The sequence below is a fragment of the Drosophila persimilis genome, unplaced genomic scaffold (genome assembly GCF_003286085.1).
Source record: "Drosophila persimilis strain 14011-0111.01,24,50 unplaced genomic scaffold, DperRS2 tig00000000-arrow-pilon, whole genome shotgun sequence".
NCBI lineage: Eukaryota > Metazoa > Arthropoda > Insecta > Diptera > Drosophilidae > Drosophila > Drosophila persimilis.
In genome coordinates this window covers 14775903-14791534 of record NW_020825288.1, presented here as the reverse complement: position 1 = coordinate 14791534, position 15632 = coordinate 14775903, and the positions used below count along the sequence as shown (strand labels likewise).

Below are 15632 nucleotides of genomic sequence, written 5' to 3'. Positions count from 1 at the left end.
TTAAGCTTGGTTTCATATATATGTAGTATATATGCATACTCGTACTCTGATATATTCTCGTGGCTAACGATTGCTTCAAAACTCAATTGCTAAATATAGATACAATACATGATTAGGTGTTTCCTTTGAGATACAATTCACCACCCAATCGTGATGTTCTTGGAGTTGACCAGTAATTAGACTACATTTTACGTTATAGTAATATTCTGACAAATATATGAAAAATATGATTTCCTTGATCTGTATTTTATGTATTTGGTGTAAATAGCGTGTGGCTGAATATCAATTCTGTAGTAGGTATGTATATCTTTTATGCTGTACGTATACTTATGTTTGTATGGTGAAGCAGAACCGGCGCGATATAAATATAATTCTCTTCTCTTACACATTCCATATGTTTCTTGACTTTTACAAGTGGCTTGTGTTGTATTTTATTGTATTGTGTGGTGTATTGTATGTAGCTAGCAAATAAATGCAGCTTCGCTTATGCTCTTGACCATTTGCACTCTTCGTTAGTTGTTAGAAGTAATAATTCATTTAATTTCATACATTTCAATCGAGTAAATTTGTATAAAGGTTAAGGTAATGCGTTTATCTTTAGTAAGGCACTAGTTGCACGCCAGGCCGACGCTGGCCAACGTGCAACTACTGACTACGACACACAAATTGCAAGTGCAATCCATCCTTTGCACCATCCATCTGCACCACTCCTCGAAGCACTCTTCTTTAAAGCTTACGTGTACATACTTTCATTTAGCGTAATCCTCATTTCTACATACGAGTACATTTCATTTTTTCTTTTAGCTGCTACGAAACAAACTAATCTGCTTACAGTACAAGCAATACATTGCAACATTGCAGCGACGACACCGCCGCCTACTAAAGATAAAGATTTCTGGAACTGGTACTTGTGGTCGGGGGGGGGGGGGAAGGGATAATCCGATCAGATCGGGAATTAGCTGTTCGAACTACAACTGAGAGAGATTTTCGCTACAGTACGAGTATTTCGAGTATCGTAAGTGGGTGGTTCTGTGTCTTTCTGTGTAAGGTGTAGTGTTGATAATAGTGTGTACTGATAGTTAATGCATGTTTCTCTTGGGGAGGTTTACATAGAAGAGAAGGAGAGTAGTAGCAGTTCAATGTTTAACGCTCAGTTTTGTTTGTATGGTAGGTTGGGACACACACGCTAGTTACAATGTCTAACCTATAAGTACATGGCATTATTCGGGGAGAGACAGAGAGGAATAGAAAAAGAGTTTGTATAGTTAGCATCGGGTTGTTCTAAATCAGACTATAAACTAGATTGTTTTTTGTTTTTGTTTTTTATAAATTTTACATGACAACTACATTCAAAGGTTTAAAATGCAACTGCAACTGCAACAGATGCAGCAGGGGAGGAGAATTTGTTCTGGTTCACATCATCATCATCATCATCATCGTACATACATTTCACAAATACATAGTGTCTTGTATTTATACATATATTGTATGCAGGTTAAAATTTGTATCAAAATCCATTCAGTGAGAGTATGCAGATGTCGTGTTCTGTTATGTAAACTTATCCCAGAGGATACAGGGAGTGCTGGAGTATGTTTTGTAGTAGTTCGTAGTTGATGGCAGTATAGAAACATTCGAACCTAAATTGCAGTTGCTATCTTCGCTCCATGTCGGATGTCGGATGTCTGATGTGTGGCGTGTGTGTGTGAGTGTCTATTCTGTTCTGTATGGGGGCTTACATGCATAGCAGGACTAAAAACTAAGTGCAGGATGGCATTTCATTTAGTTGAATTTTGTTGTTCTTTCGGTAATAGTTTTGTTCTGGCTTGCTCGCTCGTTTCTTGTCTTTCATTCGATTTAGAGACAAGCAAGGATATGCTGCTGGGGCTTACAAGTTAAGAATTTCGTTTCGTTTCGTACGAGTACCATCGAATTTACAAATGAAAAACTTTCAGTTTATTATTCAAATATCTTTCTTTCACACTTTATCGAATTTTACAATGTTCTTGTATGTGTGTGTGTGTGTAATGGTAATGTAAGTGTATGTGTATTTAGTAGTGTGTGAGTATGTGATGCGCTTATTGCTTCTGCGTTGACATGTACATGAATGGGATACGATACGATACGCATTCTACTTAGGATAACTCATAAATAAGACCATTAACTAAAACAAGCAATTCACAAATAAAATGTACACTTAAAATCATAAACAAAATCAGATATTCAATGGTTCCTATCCATACGATACGTACAGATATGCACACATACATACATATGTATGTACGCTGGTTAAATGTTAAACTTAGCGAGCCGATGAACGTAGAGAGACATGAACGTAAGCTATCAGTATATGTCGAACATAAAATTAAAATGTTACACAATGGGTTATATATTTCATATAATACATAAGGCCTTAGAAGGGGTATCCAGTTTAATACTTAAAAGTAAAGGTTTCATCTCGTCTCTCGTTTCATCTTTACGAGTATCTCCATCTTCATCTCCATCTTCATTCTCATTATCAATCATCATCTTTAGAGGAAAGCTGTCATGTTATGTTAAAGCAAATCTATCTAGCAGATTGTTTTTCTGCATGCGTGTGTGTCTGAATGTGTATGTATGTATGTATGTGGGGGGCATGAGGCATGTGGCTTGTGACCCATATAATACAGATACAGTTTTGATTGCTTGTTCTTCAATACGTGGATATCATATGGATATATATATATCTAGTGCTGGCTATAAATATATCCATATATATTTCATATTTGTCTGATTTTGAATGTTGTTTTTGGGGTTTGGATTTGATCGGCTGATTGGTAGGTGTTTGTAGACGACTGTGGTGGTTGCTATGTGTTGCGGTTGTTGTTTGATTCGCTTTTGCGGTTGCTTTTTGATTTGGATTTTTACATATTGGATGCGTTTAGTTCAAGATCTTTGCTACTGTTATCATTATGAGGTTGGCCAAAATGATGCAAATGCTTGATTCTGTCAGATAGCTACCTCCGCTCACAACCACGTCCTTCTCCTCCAGCAGCGGATAGTCAATGACATGGATGATTCCATTGGTGCACTCCACATCGGGCCGATAGACATTGATCTTCTTGTAGTTCCAGATGATCACATAGCCTGTAAAGCAAAGATTTCAGAATTAGAATCATTGCTCCTCCACTCTCGAATGCGGTATGTATGTTTCTATGTGGTTTTCGATGGATTGCTAATGTGAGCACGGGCAGGACAGATTTTTGTGGGCTGTGCGATGGGGGGGTGGGTTAGACAAACTGCAGCACTCACCAGTCCATTCGTGACTAGCATTCTCATCATGTAGGTCTTTTGTTTGGACAACGGTTAGATTTTGTTAAGCATAAGCGAGAAGTTTTAGGTCGAGAGTTATATAGAAAAACAGGTTCAGTTAGTAATACAGCATACAGGGAGGGGGACCAATAGAATAAATCAAGTATTGATTGAAATGAATCGAAAGAGAAGCATTTAGAGCACTGTGCCCTGTCGCCGGCTCGGTAGATAACTTACGTCCAGCCTCCTCTTCCACTCTGAGTTGGAGCGAGTCGCGGAATGTGGGCAGAACAACGTTGCCGGCCTGCTCAGAGTACTGCACCAGATCCTTCATGGTGAACACATGATCCGCAATGGCCAGATGGCGTTCCAGAATAGACTTTGACTGCAATTGAAAAAAAATCAAAAGAAAGAATGGGACATTAGGGGAAGCTTCGCTTGGGAAATGGCCAACGTACATGATAGGAAAAGTCAGGCATGAAGAGCTTCTTGTGGGCAGATGGGTAGTCCAGCTCGGTCTTCTGCCAGCCCTTGTCCCGGGGCACGAAGTAGGTGAAGCGGCGCTGAGTGTTGTTCAGCTGATCGTTGAAGTGTGAGAACTGGCCCATCTTGTAGGTGTCACTGTGGAGTGTGGAGAGAATCTTCTATCACGGAGCTGTTCAGATGCAAAAATCAAGACTGCGCATACCTCATCATGGGATCGGACTCCAGCTTGCCCAGAACTGTGGTGTGTGGAACGCCCAGGACCCGATCGATAATGTGTACGTAGCCATTGGTCTGTGCAACGTCGGCCTGTATGATAGTGGCATTGACACCACCGCCCTCGACGGTGATCACGGCATCGGTGCCCTCGCCCTTGACGTTGAAGTACAGGAACGTGTTGTTGTTGACGGTCGGCACTTGAGCAATCTGTCGGTGGATACGATGAGCTAAGCAAAACACCGTCTTTGATTCTCAGCCACAGCGACCACTTACCATATTGGCATTCTTCTGCCTGATCTTATCCACATTCAAGCGGTCCCGAATAATGTGCATGTTCAGGATTTCCCTCATCTTCTTGCGGTTTCTGAGAGTCGAAGGAAATCAAATAAGACACACTCCGTGTTTATTAAACATTTAAGCTTCTTACCTTAAAAGATTTTCGATTAAGGATGCATTCCAGGCATCATTGCTGGGTGCCAGAATTGTGACCTCTGACAGGTTGGTGATGTCGTCCAGCACTTCGCCGCCGTTGTCCATAATGACCTCGTAGAACTTTCTCAGAGCTCCGTTCTCGCCGTTCTCCTTCAAAAGACAAGGCACATTGATCAGTTGGATTCAAATTATGTGTGCAGAAAAGTGCTCAAACATCAAATTAAAAGTAAAAATAAAAGCAAATTGAACTGCTGAATGGAAGGTTGGAGTATGCTCAAGCTGATTTGGGTACTTTTTTGGGGGGGGTGTACATATAAACATCAATTTGTAACAATCACGGAATTGCCAATTTTATTTTGGTTTGAATTCGACTCTAAAATGTGGTTAATGCCAAATGATTGCACTATGATGTAGAGACCAAATGTGGTTCAATCTGTGGACTTGATGGTGCGTTGATTGGGTTTGCTTTTGGATGGCAAATCGATAGAAATGTACAGATGCTGCTGTCGCTCTTTCTGCAGTGTGTGTGCACGAGATGTGATGTGATGCGTGTGGTTGTGTGCGTGTGACACAGTTACTTACGTTCAAGAACTAAATCGGTTTACAAAACGGAGTGGTGGTAGAAAAGAGTTTGGTTTTGATTGATTTAAAGATTCGAATAGAAATTGATCATTGGAAACATTATGTGTTCCGCGCAGAGTGCCAGAGTTGTTCCGCCACGGGAGAACGTTTGAAAGGAAGCACAATGGAAATACATAGATTTTATTCTCATGTTTCTACGATCATATGGCAGTTAGCAGGCAATTATTTACATAGTTAACTAACGATTTTCGATAATCGATTTGGCTGGCGTGCACTTTTCAACATTTAGAACGAATTTAACACTTAAATGTAGGTGGAGCTTAAAGGTGCTTAATTTATACAAATCTTTCAAATAGGTGGCACAAAAAAATACCCAAATACATAGTCACAACCCCAAAAAAACTTCCATTCGTCTGCATTTCGTGTCCATCTGTTACTCGACTCAAAAGAAGAACCTCTGGATGCCTTCCTTCGTTTGGTAAACTAGCAGCTCTAAGTGCGAACTAAATTAGCTACAATTCGGTACAGTTAAGTCCAAGCTATTTATAAATCTCATATAGAGATACCCCCAAAAGGCTTTACTCATTCACATGCCGTTCAAATCACATTCTGGGGGTGAGAGTCATGCAAATGGATCCATCGCATTCTATTCGTTCTGCAGGACAACAACGCAAATTGCAAATCAAAGCCAAAGCCAAAGCACATACTCGTAAACTCAATATTAAAACGGAATTTGGTTATTTTGTTACCTTGAACGACTGAATTCGTTATCGGATAAGTTTTTTGGTTCAATAGTTGAGCGATATGTGGTTGGAATGTGATGTATGTAGTTGTTTTTAGTGTATTTAGTGTATGTCGGTCGATTCAGCATGTGGCAAGAAACAAAAGATAGATTTGGGATCAGTAAATAAATTTTGGGAAAAGAGAAACATTACGAGTAGTTTGCAACAGAACTATAGAAAGGAAACGAGATATGGGGGCGCTGATGAGGCCTACACGCTAATTGATCCATTCAGATGACACCACAATGTACAGTCCGTTTCATAACCAAAGGGCCAACATAGCATCCGTTCTTTCACTAACTTTAGACGATCCTAAGTACCTGCCTTTATTAAATCTAGATAACAGGCCATACCTTCCACATCTTGGGACATAGCTTTAGTTGCAAATTGAGTTATGTAAAAGTTTTGAAACGCACTGTATATGTGTAATGTGGATGTCTATGAGGGCTCTTCCATACGGCGGATGTGGAGCACGATTATGCGTATAAGAAACATTTACGAGTACAGCTAAAGCATGCCGGCTGAGCGAGCGAGCGAGCGAGCGAGCGATCGGTCGATTGATTGATTGATCGGTGATCGGTGATCAGTGATCTTATGGACGGCGACTGAAAGCGAGGGGAATACGAGTACACAATATGTATGGCCAATATATGAATAGATACATTCCATTTAAATGGGCAGTAATGGGAGCTTTTCGTGAATGAAGTTTTTGCGATTTCAGCCAGACAAAGCAAGGCGCGTTTCGGTGTTAGCCAATTCATAGTTCAACAGATTAAGATTTTGGAACGCCTTGCCCGATATCTGCCAAATGGGACTGAGGGAAACTGCGAGGAGAAGGCATTCTGGTATGAAAATTTGATATCGCTGAGAGATATTCACATGAAAATACATTGAGTTAAGGTCTAATAATTGTTTGGTTTTTTCGATTTTCGATTTTTTGGCAATACTTACATTACACCCAAAATTTTTTTAAAATAAAATTTATATTTTAAAAAATTATTTTAAAATAAAATTTTGCTTTTGATTTTACATGGAACCGAACTGAACAAAACAACTTTTTGAGCAAAACTCTTTTCGGACGGGGAATCTTGCACCAATTTATCGATCATATGCCGAAATTCAGTTCTACGTAAAATCAGACTTTGGGTTAATTTTTTTTTAAATGTTTTGCTATTGGGAACTGGGGTTCTGTATCGACTAATCTATTCTTTGTATGTGTGAGTCTGGGTTTCGGGTGCAGTTCGATCTGGTTTTGGCTTTGCATTCGGCAGAGCGCTGGGTGGAATTTGTGGCCGCTGGAAGTGACTTCCATTGGCGCGAGTTTTGGGCGGCAGCCACTCGTCCAAATGCAAAGTAGAAGGCATTGCTTGGTATGTGTGTTAGCTGGTGTGTGTATGTGTATGTGTGTGTGTTTGTGGGCATGTTCATGTGTTAAGCAACTGCTGGGCAAGCAACTTAATTGGTAATTGGTATCTTGGTATCTTTGCTGCCCCCAGCGAGGCGAGCCAATCAAAATGCCAAGCCTTATCGCAAGCCGCAGGCACTACCAGGGATTGTATGTACTATCTGTCTATGTGTTGTGTTTTGTATCTTAGTATCTTAGTTGTTGTGTTGGCAGTGTTTGGGCTAGAGCTGGGGTTGTGTGTGCTTTTGTGCTACCTTTAGGAAATCGGTGACGGTCGTATCGATGATCATCAGCGGGCGGTGAATCAAATGGACGACTCCGTTCTGCACTGGTATGTTGGCCTTGACAATTTCGGCCAGAACCACGCCCTCTCGATGCTTGGCGTCGCCCACAATGGTATTGGACTTTACGTACACTGCAACAGGAAGAAAATGCACGGATTAACGTTAGCGAGATCGATCGATAAGTGTGCTGGGGCTCTCACTCTTGCCATCCTTTTGCTTGAAGAAGCTGACGGTAACCTTGAGCAGATCCTCGAATGCAGCCGATGTCTTGGGATCATCGTGCTGCGAGGCGGCAGTGAAGATGACAGTGTTTGGTATCACATGGCCATCAATGACCTTGGCATCTACCAGGCCACTCCGTGCCGAGAGCTGCAATACGACAACAATATTAAATTGGATACAAAATGCAATAAACCGAAGGCGGACGCGTCACCTTGAAGCTCTCGTCGATGGGAATGAGAAAAGTGTGAGCTCCGGGCGACTGGTAGACGGACTCCTTCTTCGCCAGCGTCACTTGGGAGCGATAGGTGCGCAAGTGGAAGTCATTCAGCTCGAGCTGCTCGGCCATCTGCAGGAATTGCATCGCATCCGGATTGTTGATGTTGTCCTTGGCGTTCTTCTGAACGGACAGTGGCTGCAGCACCTCGTCAATGATGTGCATGACCTGCAGGCGAAAGAGTAACGGATTGGATTGGATTCGATTCGATTCATGGTCGACAGCGGACAAAAGGGGTCTGGCACTGACCTGACGCTTGCCCTCGCGATTGGTCATCTCCACGCTCAGCGAGGGAATGATCCGGGCATTGTTCACGTAGATGTCACCATTGCGATTCTTTGTGATGTACAGCGGCGGATTGCCGTCCATGTCGGATGACACAGATTTTGGCAGTTGTTCTTTGCTGAAAGCCGCAGTAGCTGCAAATAAATATACATGTAATAAAAATAAGTACTCTCATTCGCATTCGCTTTTGCATGATTTATCATCCGCACTTACTAATGTGATAGAGCACATGGATGCTCCCTTTGTAGCGCTGGAAGGCCTCATTGGTGGGCACGAAGATCGTGCAGCTGCGCAGCGTCAGCGTTGCATTGGCAATGGGATTCTGCTCCACTTGGCTGTAGAACTGCAAAGAGAAGGGGGAACGGAGGTCGTTTCGTTACACTTTCTCTCTCCATGACTGATAGAATAACGAGTATATCGAACCAAATGTGGCAGGAGGTGGTTGCTGGGTGGGGTGTGGGTGTGTAGGGTGGATATTGGGGGTGGTGGATAGTCGGTTGCTGGGGGGGAGGCAGTTTTGGCAAAACTGCGACTGCGACTGCGACTGACTGCCGGGCCATTTCTATGGCAACGTCAAACAAACTAATAAAAGAAGGAACATTATGCATGGCCTGGTTGGGCCAGACGCAAAAAAGGTTTATTGAACCAATTACGTAAGCAGCAGAATGGCCGCCAGGATAGCTGTACACCCGGGGGTGGACTGTCGACTGGCGACTGGTTCATGGGCTAAGTGGACTGTGTGTGTGTGTGTCATTTCATTGAGAGTCCGCTATCTGTCAGGAGCGGGACATGAAAATGCATTTTCCTGCTAGCAGCTACCCCAAATACCAGCCACTGACCCTAAGCCATGCCCGCACCCAGTCCGGCCACCTGCCCCGGCAACGTCATCGGCCTGGCCAGCGGCAACGACATGCAACCGCACACTTTGCGGCTTCCCAGCCACCTCTCACCACCTCCCACCACGCCCCGCTGCACATTCCCAGCCAGGTTTATGGGACCAAGTAAATACATATGTATGTATTTCTGTGGTGTGCGTGTGCATCTGTGTGTTGACTGTGTGGGTGCGTGTCCTGACGAGGACAACACCTTTTTCTGTGCTCTCTTTTAAAAACGGCTCGCTCGGTCGTGTGACTTTCGCGTTTGTGTCCAGGTCCTGGGCACAGCATGAGTCATGGCAATTTGCCTTCAAGAGTCCCTTTTCCTTTTCCCTTTCCCTTTCCCTTTCTCCACGGTGCACGTATCTATGGCATGGCATCGACAGAACACACGCACATACAATATACTCGTACATTTTGTTATTTTCTGGTAATTTGAGACCGGACCAGTTCACGATAGAGCGGGCCGTTGTCCTGGTCCTGGTCATTCGAGTCGCCGCTGGCTTTGTTCTGGCCAGGTCTCTGTTTCGCTTTCGAAATGTTTTCTCTTATCTAAAGGACATACAGAGAGTGCTCCGCTGGATAAGTGCAGTAAGGGTATTAGGGATTGGCTCTGGCATATGTCAACGTCAGCGCCTGAAATGGGACACCTATTGAGAGGGATATCATGTCGATTTCTCTTCGGATGGAAGTGATTCGAGGGAAATTATAGAAGTGACATTGTTTACTCAACAGCCGCTTCCTCTGGGCGGACACTATATTTCCCCATCTGTCAGCACACAGCATCACATCCCACTGCCCGAAAGTGAACTACACCCGGGCCCGGGGGAGATACTAGAAGCATTTGACAATTAGATGCAATTACATTCATAAATTTTCCCTTTCGAATGTTTTGCATTTGATGAAGGGAACATTAATCTTGATGAGTTTCCGGCCCTTTTGGCACACCATCGCGATAAGGTTACGGTCGGCCGCCGCGCCAGATGGCAGCCTGCGATATCCCCGGGGGACTATTTTCATAAGCCCGAAATTTGCTTCAATTGTTAGGGTATTATCCTGTCATTGATAAGCAGCCAGAGGTCTGGGAGGACGTCTCATTTACTATGCAAGCACGAGCAAAAGCGAAACTTGTTTCTTAACCATCCTCAAAAGGTCCCAGGGGGGACTGGCCCCCCCTTCGGGCCAAGCAAGGGGTGATTTGGAAAGCGCATTTTGATTTTCACGAGTGCCAATGACCCCCGGAGGGCTCAGACAGAGAGACAGAGAGGGCACCCCCCAATCTCTCTCTCGGAGAGAGTCAAGGGCATGAGTCACAGCCAGAGCCAGACGGCGGGGCAAACAATAATTTGGCCAATGGCTGCCCCAGCCCCAGCCCACTCCCCTCACTCACCGCCCCGTCTGAATATTTATTAACAAAAAATTAAGAACATGTGACTGTTTTTGTAAATGTTTTGTAGATGTTGCGGCGTTGTTTGTTTTGAAAGTTGAATGGTGTTTTTTGTAAGTTCTTTTTTGTTTTTGTTTTTTTTAAGTTCTTTTTTTTTTTTTGGTATTGCAGCTTACCCTAACTGGCATAAGGCGCCTGAAGGATTTGGCAGTGCTCTGAAAGATAGAGAGAGAAGAAGAAGAGAGAGAGAGAGAACCGCTGGCAGTTCAAACTTGTTGTTGTTGTCTTTCACTTTTAGCCAAAAAATGTACTAAATTGTTCCTAATCCAAAAAAACTACTACAAACAACAGAGGAAGTGGCGAGGGGGAGCATGTAGTAGTGTAGTGGGGGCGTGGCACTTGAGGAAATTCAATTTTTGTTTTTCATCTAATAGAGCTATAAAAATTAATGAGCAACAGAAAGAGAGAGAGCGAGCGAGCGAGAGAACGAAAGTCTTTCTGCTGAACAGAGACAGAAATCCGGGCAGTGCATGTTGTATAAATAAATTTAATTGGTACAAATTATAGATGCATACATATGTCTGTGGTTTGTATGGTTAAGTTTTTGGGATAATTGCAGGAACCCACAAGCCACAAGCCACAAGCCACAAGCGAAAGCAGTCTCAACCCCCGAGTCGAAGCCGAAGCACATTTCTCTTTTAATTGGAATCGCTGTGGGAGGGGGTAGGGGGCTGGGATAAGGCATCACTCCCGAGGCCGTTCACGGATCACTCAAATGAATCCGTCGCCGCCGAGCATGTGTTCTCCTCTACTTTGGATCCATTAAGGTCAGCCGTGGCTCTCATTCATCGCCTCAGATGTAATGGAGCACGGCATATCGCATATCGTATATCGTCTAGTGGTACGCGACCGTCGGCGTCGGCGGCGGTGGCCTCACTCGCGCTTTGGCATCGCATTGTAATCTTAAATTAAATTTAATTGAATCCCCCCGATGCTGCTTGCACCCGGCTGGCTGGCTCTGTGTGCCCCTCCGCCTAGACAGGGTTCAGCCGGCGGCAGTTGTCAACCCATTTCTGCCTCCCCCACTCGACCATGCTCGTGTCCAGTGCAATTCCCGTTGCAGTGCATCAGTCAAAGGTTAAAAATTAATATTAATAAAACGAAGACGATGACGATGACGACGATGATCATGATCATGATGCACGCACGACAGGAAGTGTGGGGTCAATGCAGGAGGTCACCCCGCCCGCACAGATGCACTTACTCATCTGTATGTAAATTAATTTCATTGGAAATTTCACTCAAACGAACGCGTTTATGTAAGTCTGTTCTGTTTCAGGATCGGTTTGGGGCTTTTGAACGATGCCCAGCCCTGTGATCTCCCAAGCAAAACCACAAGCACAAGCACAAGCCGAAAGCAGAAAGAAGAAAGAAGAAAACCAACCTACATACATATATATTTATCTAAGCCATCAGCATGTAATGAGAATGGCCAGCATAATGAGCAAGCCATGGGTACGCTCTGTTTCGTCTCTAGCGTCTTGAATCGTGGCCAGGGAGGGGGGTGGGTGCTTCCCAGACACCTAGGCACAGAGGAGACACTTGCAACAACACTTACTCGTACATTGCCAGTCCCTCTGGCATGTCCCTCTCTTTCCGTTGCACGCTTTCTTTTCAGTTGGAAGATGCTTTTCTTCTCGGCTAACAAGTATTTTCGGCCATTAAATGCTTAGCAGAGTAGAACATCTCTTTCAAGGGCATAGCCAGGGAGTTTCCTGCTATAGATCTTGTCACCGATGCTCGCCTCTGCTGACCCTACATGGGGGAGCCACACCGCCACTGTTCTGTTTGTTGGCTTCTGGGTTTTTACATTTTTTTAATGCGTTTTCTCTGTGTTTCAGTGTGCGTGTGTGTTGGCGTGTGAAGGTGTAAAAAGGCAAACTAAATATAAAACTGTTATGCTCAGTCGACGTCAACGGCCGGGCAATTGTCCGTCAGTCGGTCTGACTTGGTTGGTTTTACCTTAATTTATGTAGTTTTACTCGTTTACATAATAGAAGGCTCCGCCATGCATACCAAATATGACCAAATGGAGCTGTGCCTGTGGCTGGGAATGGGAATGGACTTTGGACGAATCGCCAGAAGTTCTTTTTGCTGCGGGCATCGATTTTCCACAGCAGCAGCAGCAGTCCAACAACAAGTGAAAATGGAAAAGGTCAAGGACGTGATTAGGAATGGAATTCTGAGGCTGTGGCTGTGGCTGCTGCTTCTACCTGTGCTGGTGGCTGTGGTGCCGTCTCTCTCGTGCGCAGGCTCTTTTTCAAATAGCGACCTGCTCGCCCGCTCTCGCTCTCGGGCTCTCGCACTACTCATATCTCTCTCCTTCTCTCGCTCGGTGTCTGTCAAGGTTTTTCCGTTCAAGGGCAGCCGCTAGGCATACGATGGCCGAAAAGTGTCAATTGTTGTGTGTCCAAGAATGAGTAACCATGAGTAGCATAAGGGTCTGGTCTGGTTTGGTCTAGTCTGGAGGGCGGGGATGATGAATAGGGGACAGTGGAACCAACCTGCTACTCACCTACAAGTGTTTCGAAAAGCACGTACATACATACATACGTTTTACTGTAAGTGTAACATAACTGTTTGCGAACTGTTGTTTTTCCAACTCCGACTCACCTGAGAAAGCTCCGAATCATCGCGCAATTTGTCCGACAGCTCTGCGGCAGCTGCAAACGTGGCGGCGCAGAGCAGCAGCAGCGCTGCCGCCGCTCTGAGTCCAGACGACGTCATGTTAAAGCAATTAAAAATACGCGCGGAGGGCTGCGGCGCACTTGTTCTCTAACTTGGCTGTGCTGCAGCGACGAAGGCAGCAGCAAAAACAACGACGGCAACGACAACGACAACGACAACGAGGGTGGTGGCAGTATATGTTAATATATGAGTATTAGTCCGTGTGTGTATCTGTATGCGGCTGTTCTACGTTTAAGATCTGCAATTTAAACACAAAGACACATAAATAAAGCACGCTCAGCAAATACCAAGCGCCCCGGCCGTCCCACTGCACCCAAAAGATTTCCATCCCATCCTCCCCTCAACCTACACGCTGGCGGAGAAAATGTCCCAAAAAATATTGGGCCACCATTAACAGAGCAACCATTAAGCAAGTCTAACATTGAATACCCTTGTGAGCGATTTTAATCAAAAGAAGCACATCACCTTATAGGCTATTGATTGTCATATATGTATGTACATATGTATTTATGCACATACATATACAGATGTATATTAAATACTGGATTATACATAGAACTTTCGTTTTCCAGCTGTATGATTTAGATATACATTTTTGGTTATTTACTGCGTTCAAGCTGAGGGACTACCTAATAAGTACATCTGTATATCGTGTGGTATGGAAGGGTATTCAAACATTAACAGCAACGCAAGCAGAAGCTCGTGTCGCAGCAGCGCAGTAGGGAGAAGAGAACAAGAAATAACAGCGAAACAAAAACGGCACTGCTTCCTGTCCTTCTTCCCCTTGCACTCTCTTTTTGCTTGCCTGGGGCTTCGAAGGTTGGCCTTTCTGTTTGCCACAATAATACCGTTATGTCACAGTATAGTACCCATCCCAGTACAAACGGACCACCCACCGATCGAAGAATCAGAAAACTATAGCAGAAGCAAAGCTGCGCTTATTGTGTATTATTTTTTCTGCCTTCGTTGTGCTTAATTATTATGTACATTCCGATTCCATTGACTCATATGCATGGCTTTCCTCTGATGCTGCTGCGTCACCTTTTCCAAGCGTTTGGCACGTTTATGTCTTTTCTGTTTATTATTCTTGGAAAGTCATACTATTGGGGAGAATAACGACCGCACCGCGACCCCGGGATTCTGCAGACGCAGCAGCAACCAGCAACCAAATTATGCAACGACACCAAGGTAACGGTTCACAAATTCAAAGAAAAACTCTTTTTTTTTGTTATACGAGTAAAAGCAGCGCGGTGGGAAAATCAATAAACAAAAGAGCAGTTGCTTACACCTCTTTAAAACCTTTTTAAACTTATTTTGTATGCAACATATCTTTAACACTACGGGCACCAAAGATGGAGGGAAGAGTCAAGAGTGGTACACATACACAACAATCATATACATATGTATTATGTACAGAGCATCGAGCAACCGCCTTCCTCCGAGTTCAAATTATTTTATTTTTATTTTAGTATTAGGTATTTTATTAGACGACGCGCGCAGCAACCGCTCCGTGAACAGTTGGGAAAATTCGGAGTAAAATTCGACACCTAGTCACTAGTTGATGTCGCCGCGGTCGAAAAATTTGTGCCAGAAGAAAAAAGAAAATAAAACGACTTGACCATAACAGGTTTTCGAAGCAAGGCTCAAATATTATATCGATATATCGATATGAAAAATACTATTTATTTTTATAAATCGTATTACATCGATATTTTTAGTTTTGCTGAATGTTGAATTTTCAGCGACAGCTCCCAGAGCTCCCAGAGTTATATGTGCTCACATACCCTTTACTATGGATTTTTTTAGAGTATTATGACATTCTTTGAAGAACTGTTATTTTGCATATCCCTTATATGTATGTGATAATCCCTAGTGGGTTGTGCAGTTACTAGACCCTGGCACGCGTCAGTGAAGCGTTTTTTTTTTACATAGGAAAAGTGTCTACGGAATATTGGACTATTTTTGCAGTATATATTTGCAGCCTTCTGCCTATCAGTAAAACTGTCACCACTAATATTAACAAAAAATACCAGATCACAAATACAATTTTTATACCCGATTTTCAAAATGAGTATAGGGGTATATTAGATTTGTGATCAAAGTGGATGTGTGTAAGGGCACCGTAAAGGACGAAAATCTATGAAATCCACAGATCACAGACCAACCAAATTTTGTATCCAAACTCCTGTTAGATTTCACTGTTACAAGTTTCTTTCAAAATGGCGCCATTTTAAGATGCAAGTGATATACGCACATATATTCGTTTATTATAGATATTCTGTTATTGGCTGTATGTTTTCTGTGGAATTATTGCTCAGGTATTGGGGATTTTTGAAGATTTTTTGTTTTATTTGAATAGACATAGA

At 43.4% G+C, this 15632-nt stretch overlaps 1 protein-coding gene across 14 annotated transcripts; it reads right to left on the bottom strand.

Annotated features, from left to right (window-relative positions):
- Window positions 1–447: 447 nt before the first annotated feature.
- LOC6588037 (fasciclin-1) lies at window positions 448–14838 on the bottom strand. Of its 14 annotated transcripts, XM_026984492.1 has the most exons (18): window positions 14651–14838; window positions 13192–13504; window positions 10695–10733; window positions 8470–8599; window positions 8221–8390; window positions 7909–8139; window positions 7676–7844; window positions 7446–7606; window positions 6738–6755; window positions 5754–5762; window positions 4418–4572; window positions 4264–4354; window positions 3977–4197; window positions 3747–3909; window positions 3526–3673; window positions 3289–3324; window positions 2998–3123; window positions 448–1204 (listed from the first exon to the last, which is right to left on the bottom strand). In XM_026984492.1, exons 2-18 carry the CDS (start codon window positions 13303–13305, stop codon window positions 1200–1202), a joined length of 1986 nt encoding a protein of 661 aa, XP_026840293.1. In that variant the 5' UTR covers window positions 13306–13504; window positions 14651–14838; the 3' UTR covers window positions 448–1199. The 14 variants fall into 14 exon arrangements, with proteins under 14 accessions (XP_026840293.1, XP_026840283.1, XP_026840284.1 ...); XM_026984482.1 differs by lacking the exon at window positions 448–1204 and having other exon boundaries at window positions 1931–3123; XM_026984483.1 differs by lacking the exons at window positions 448–1204; window positions 6738–6755 and adding an exon at window positions 5005–5013 and having other exon boundaries at window positions 1931–3123.
- Window positions 14839–15632: the final 794 nt, after the last annotated feature.

What these genes read in the sequence shown, in the direction of transcription:
- LOC6588037 (XM_026984482.1), bottom strand. Translation starts at nt 13,305, where the DNA reads ATGACGTCGTCTGGACTCAGAGCGGCGGCAGCGCTGCTGCTGCTCTGC. An exon ending in ATCGCGAGGGCAAGCGTCAG is followed by an intron (nt 8,140 to 8,220) that starts GTCAGTGCCAGA and finishes TTTCGCCTGCAG; the next exon opens with GTCATGCACATCATTGACGA. An exon ending in GAGTCCGATCCCATGATGAG is followed by an intron (nt 3,910 to 3,976) that starts GTATGCGCAGTC and finishes CACACTCCACAG; the next exon opens with TGACACCTACAAGATGGGCC.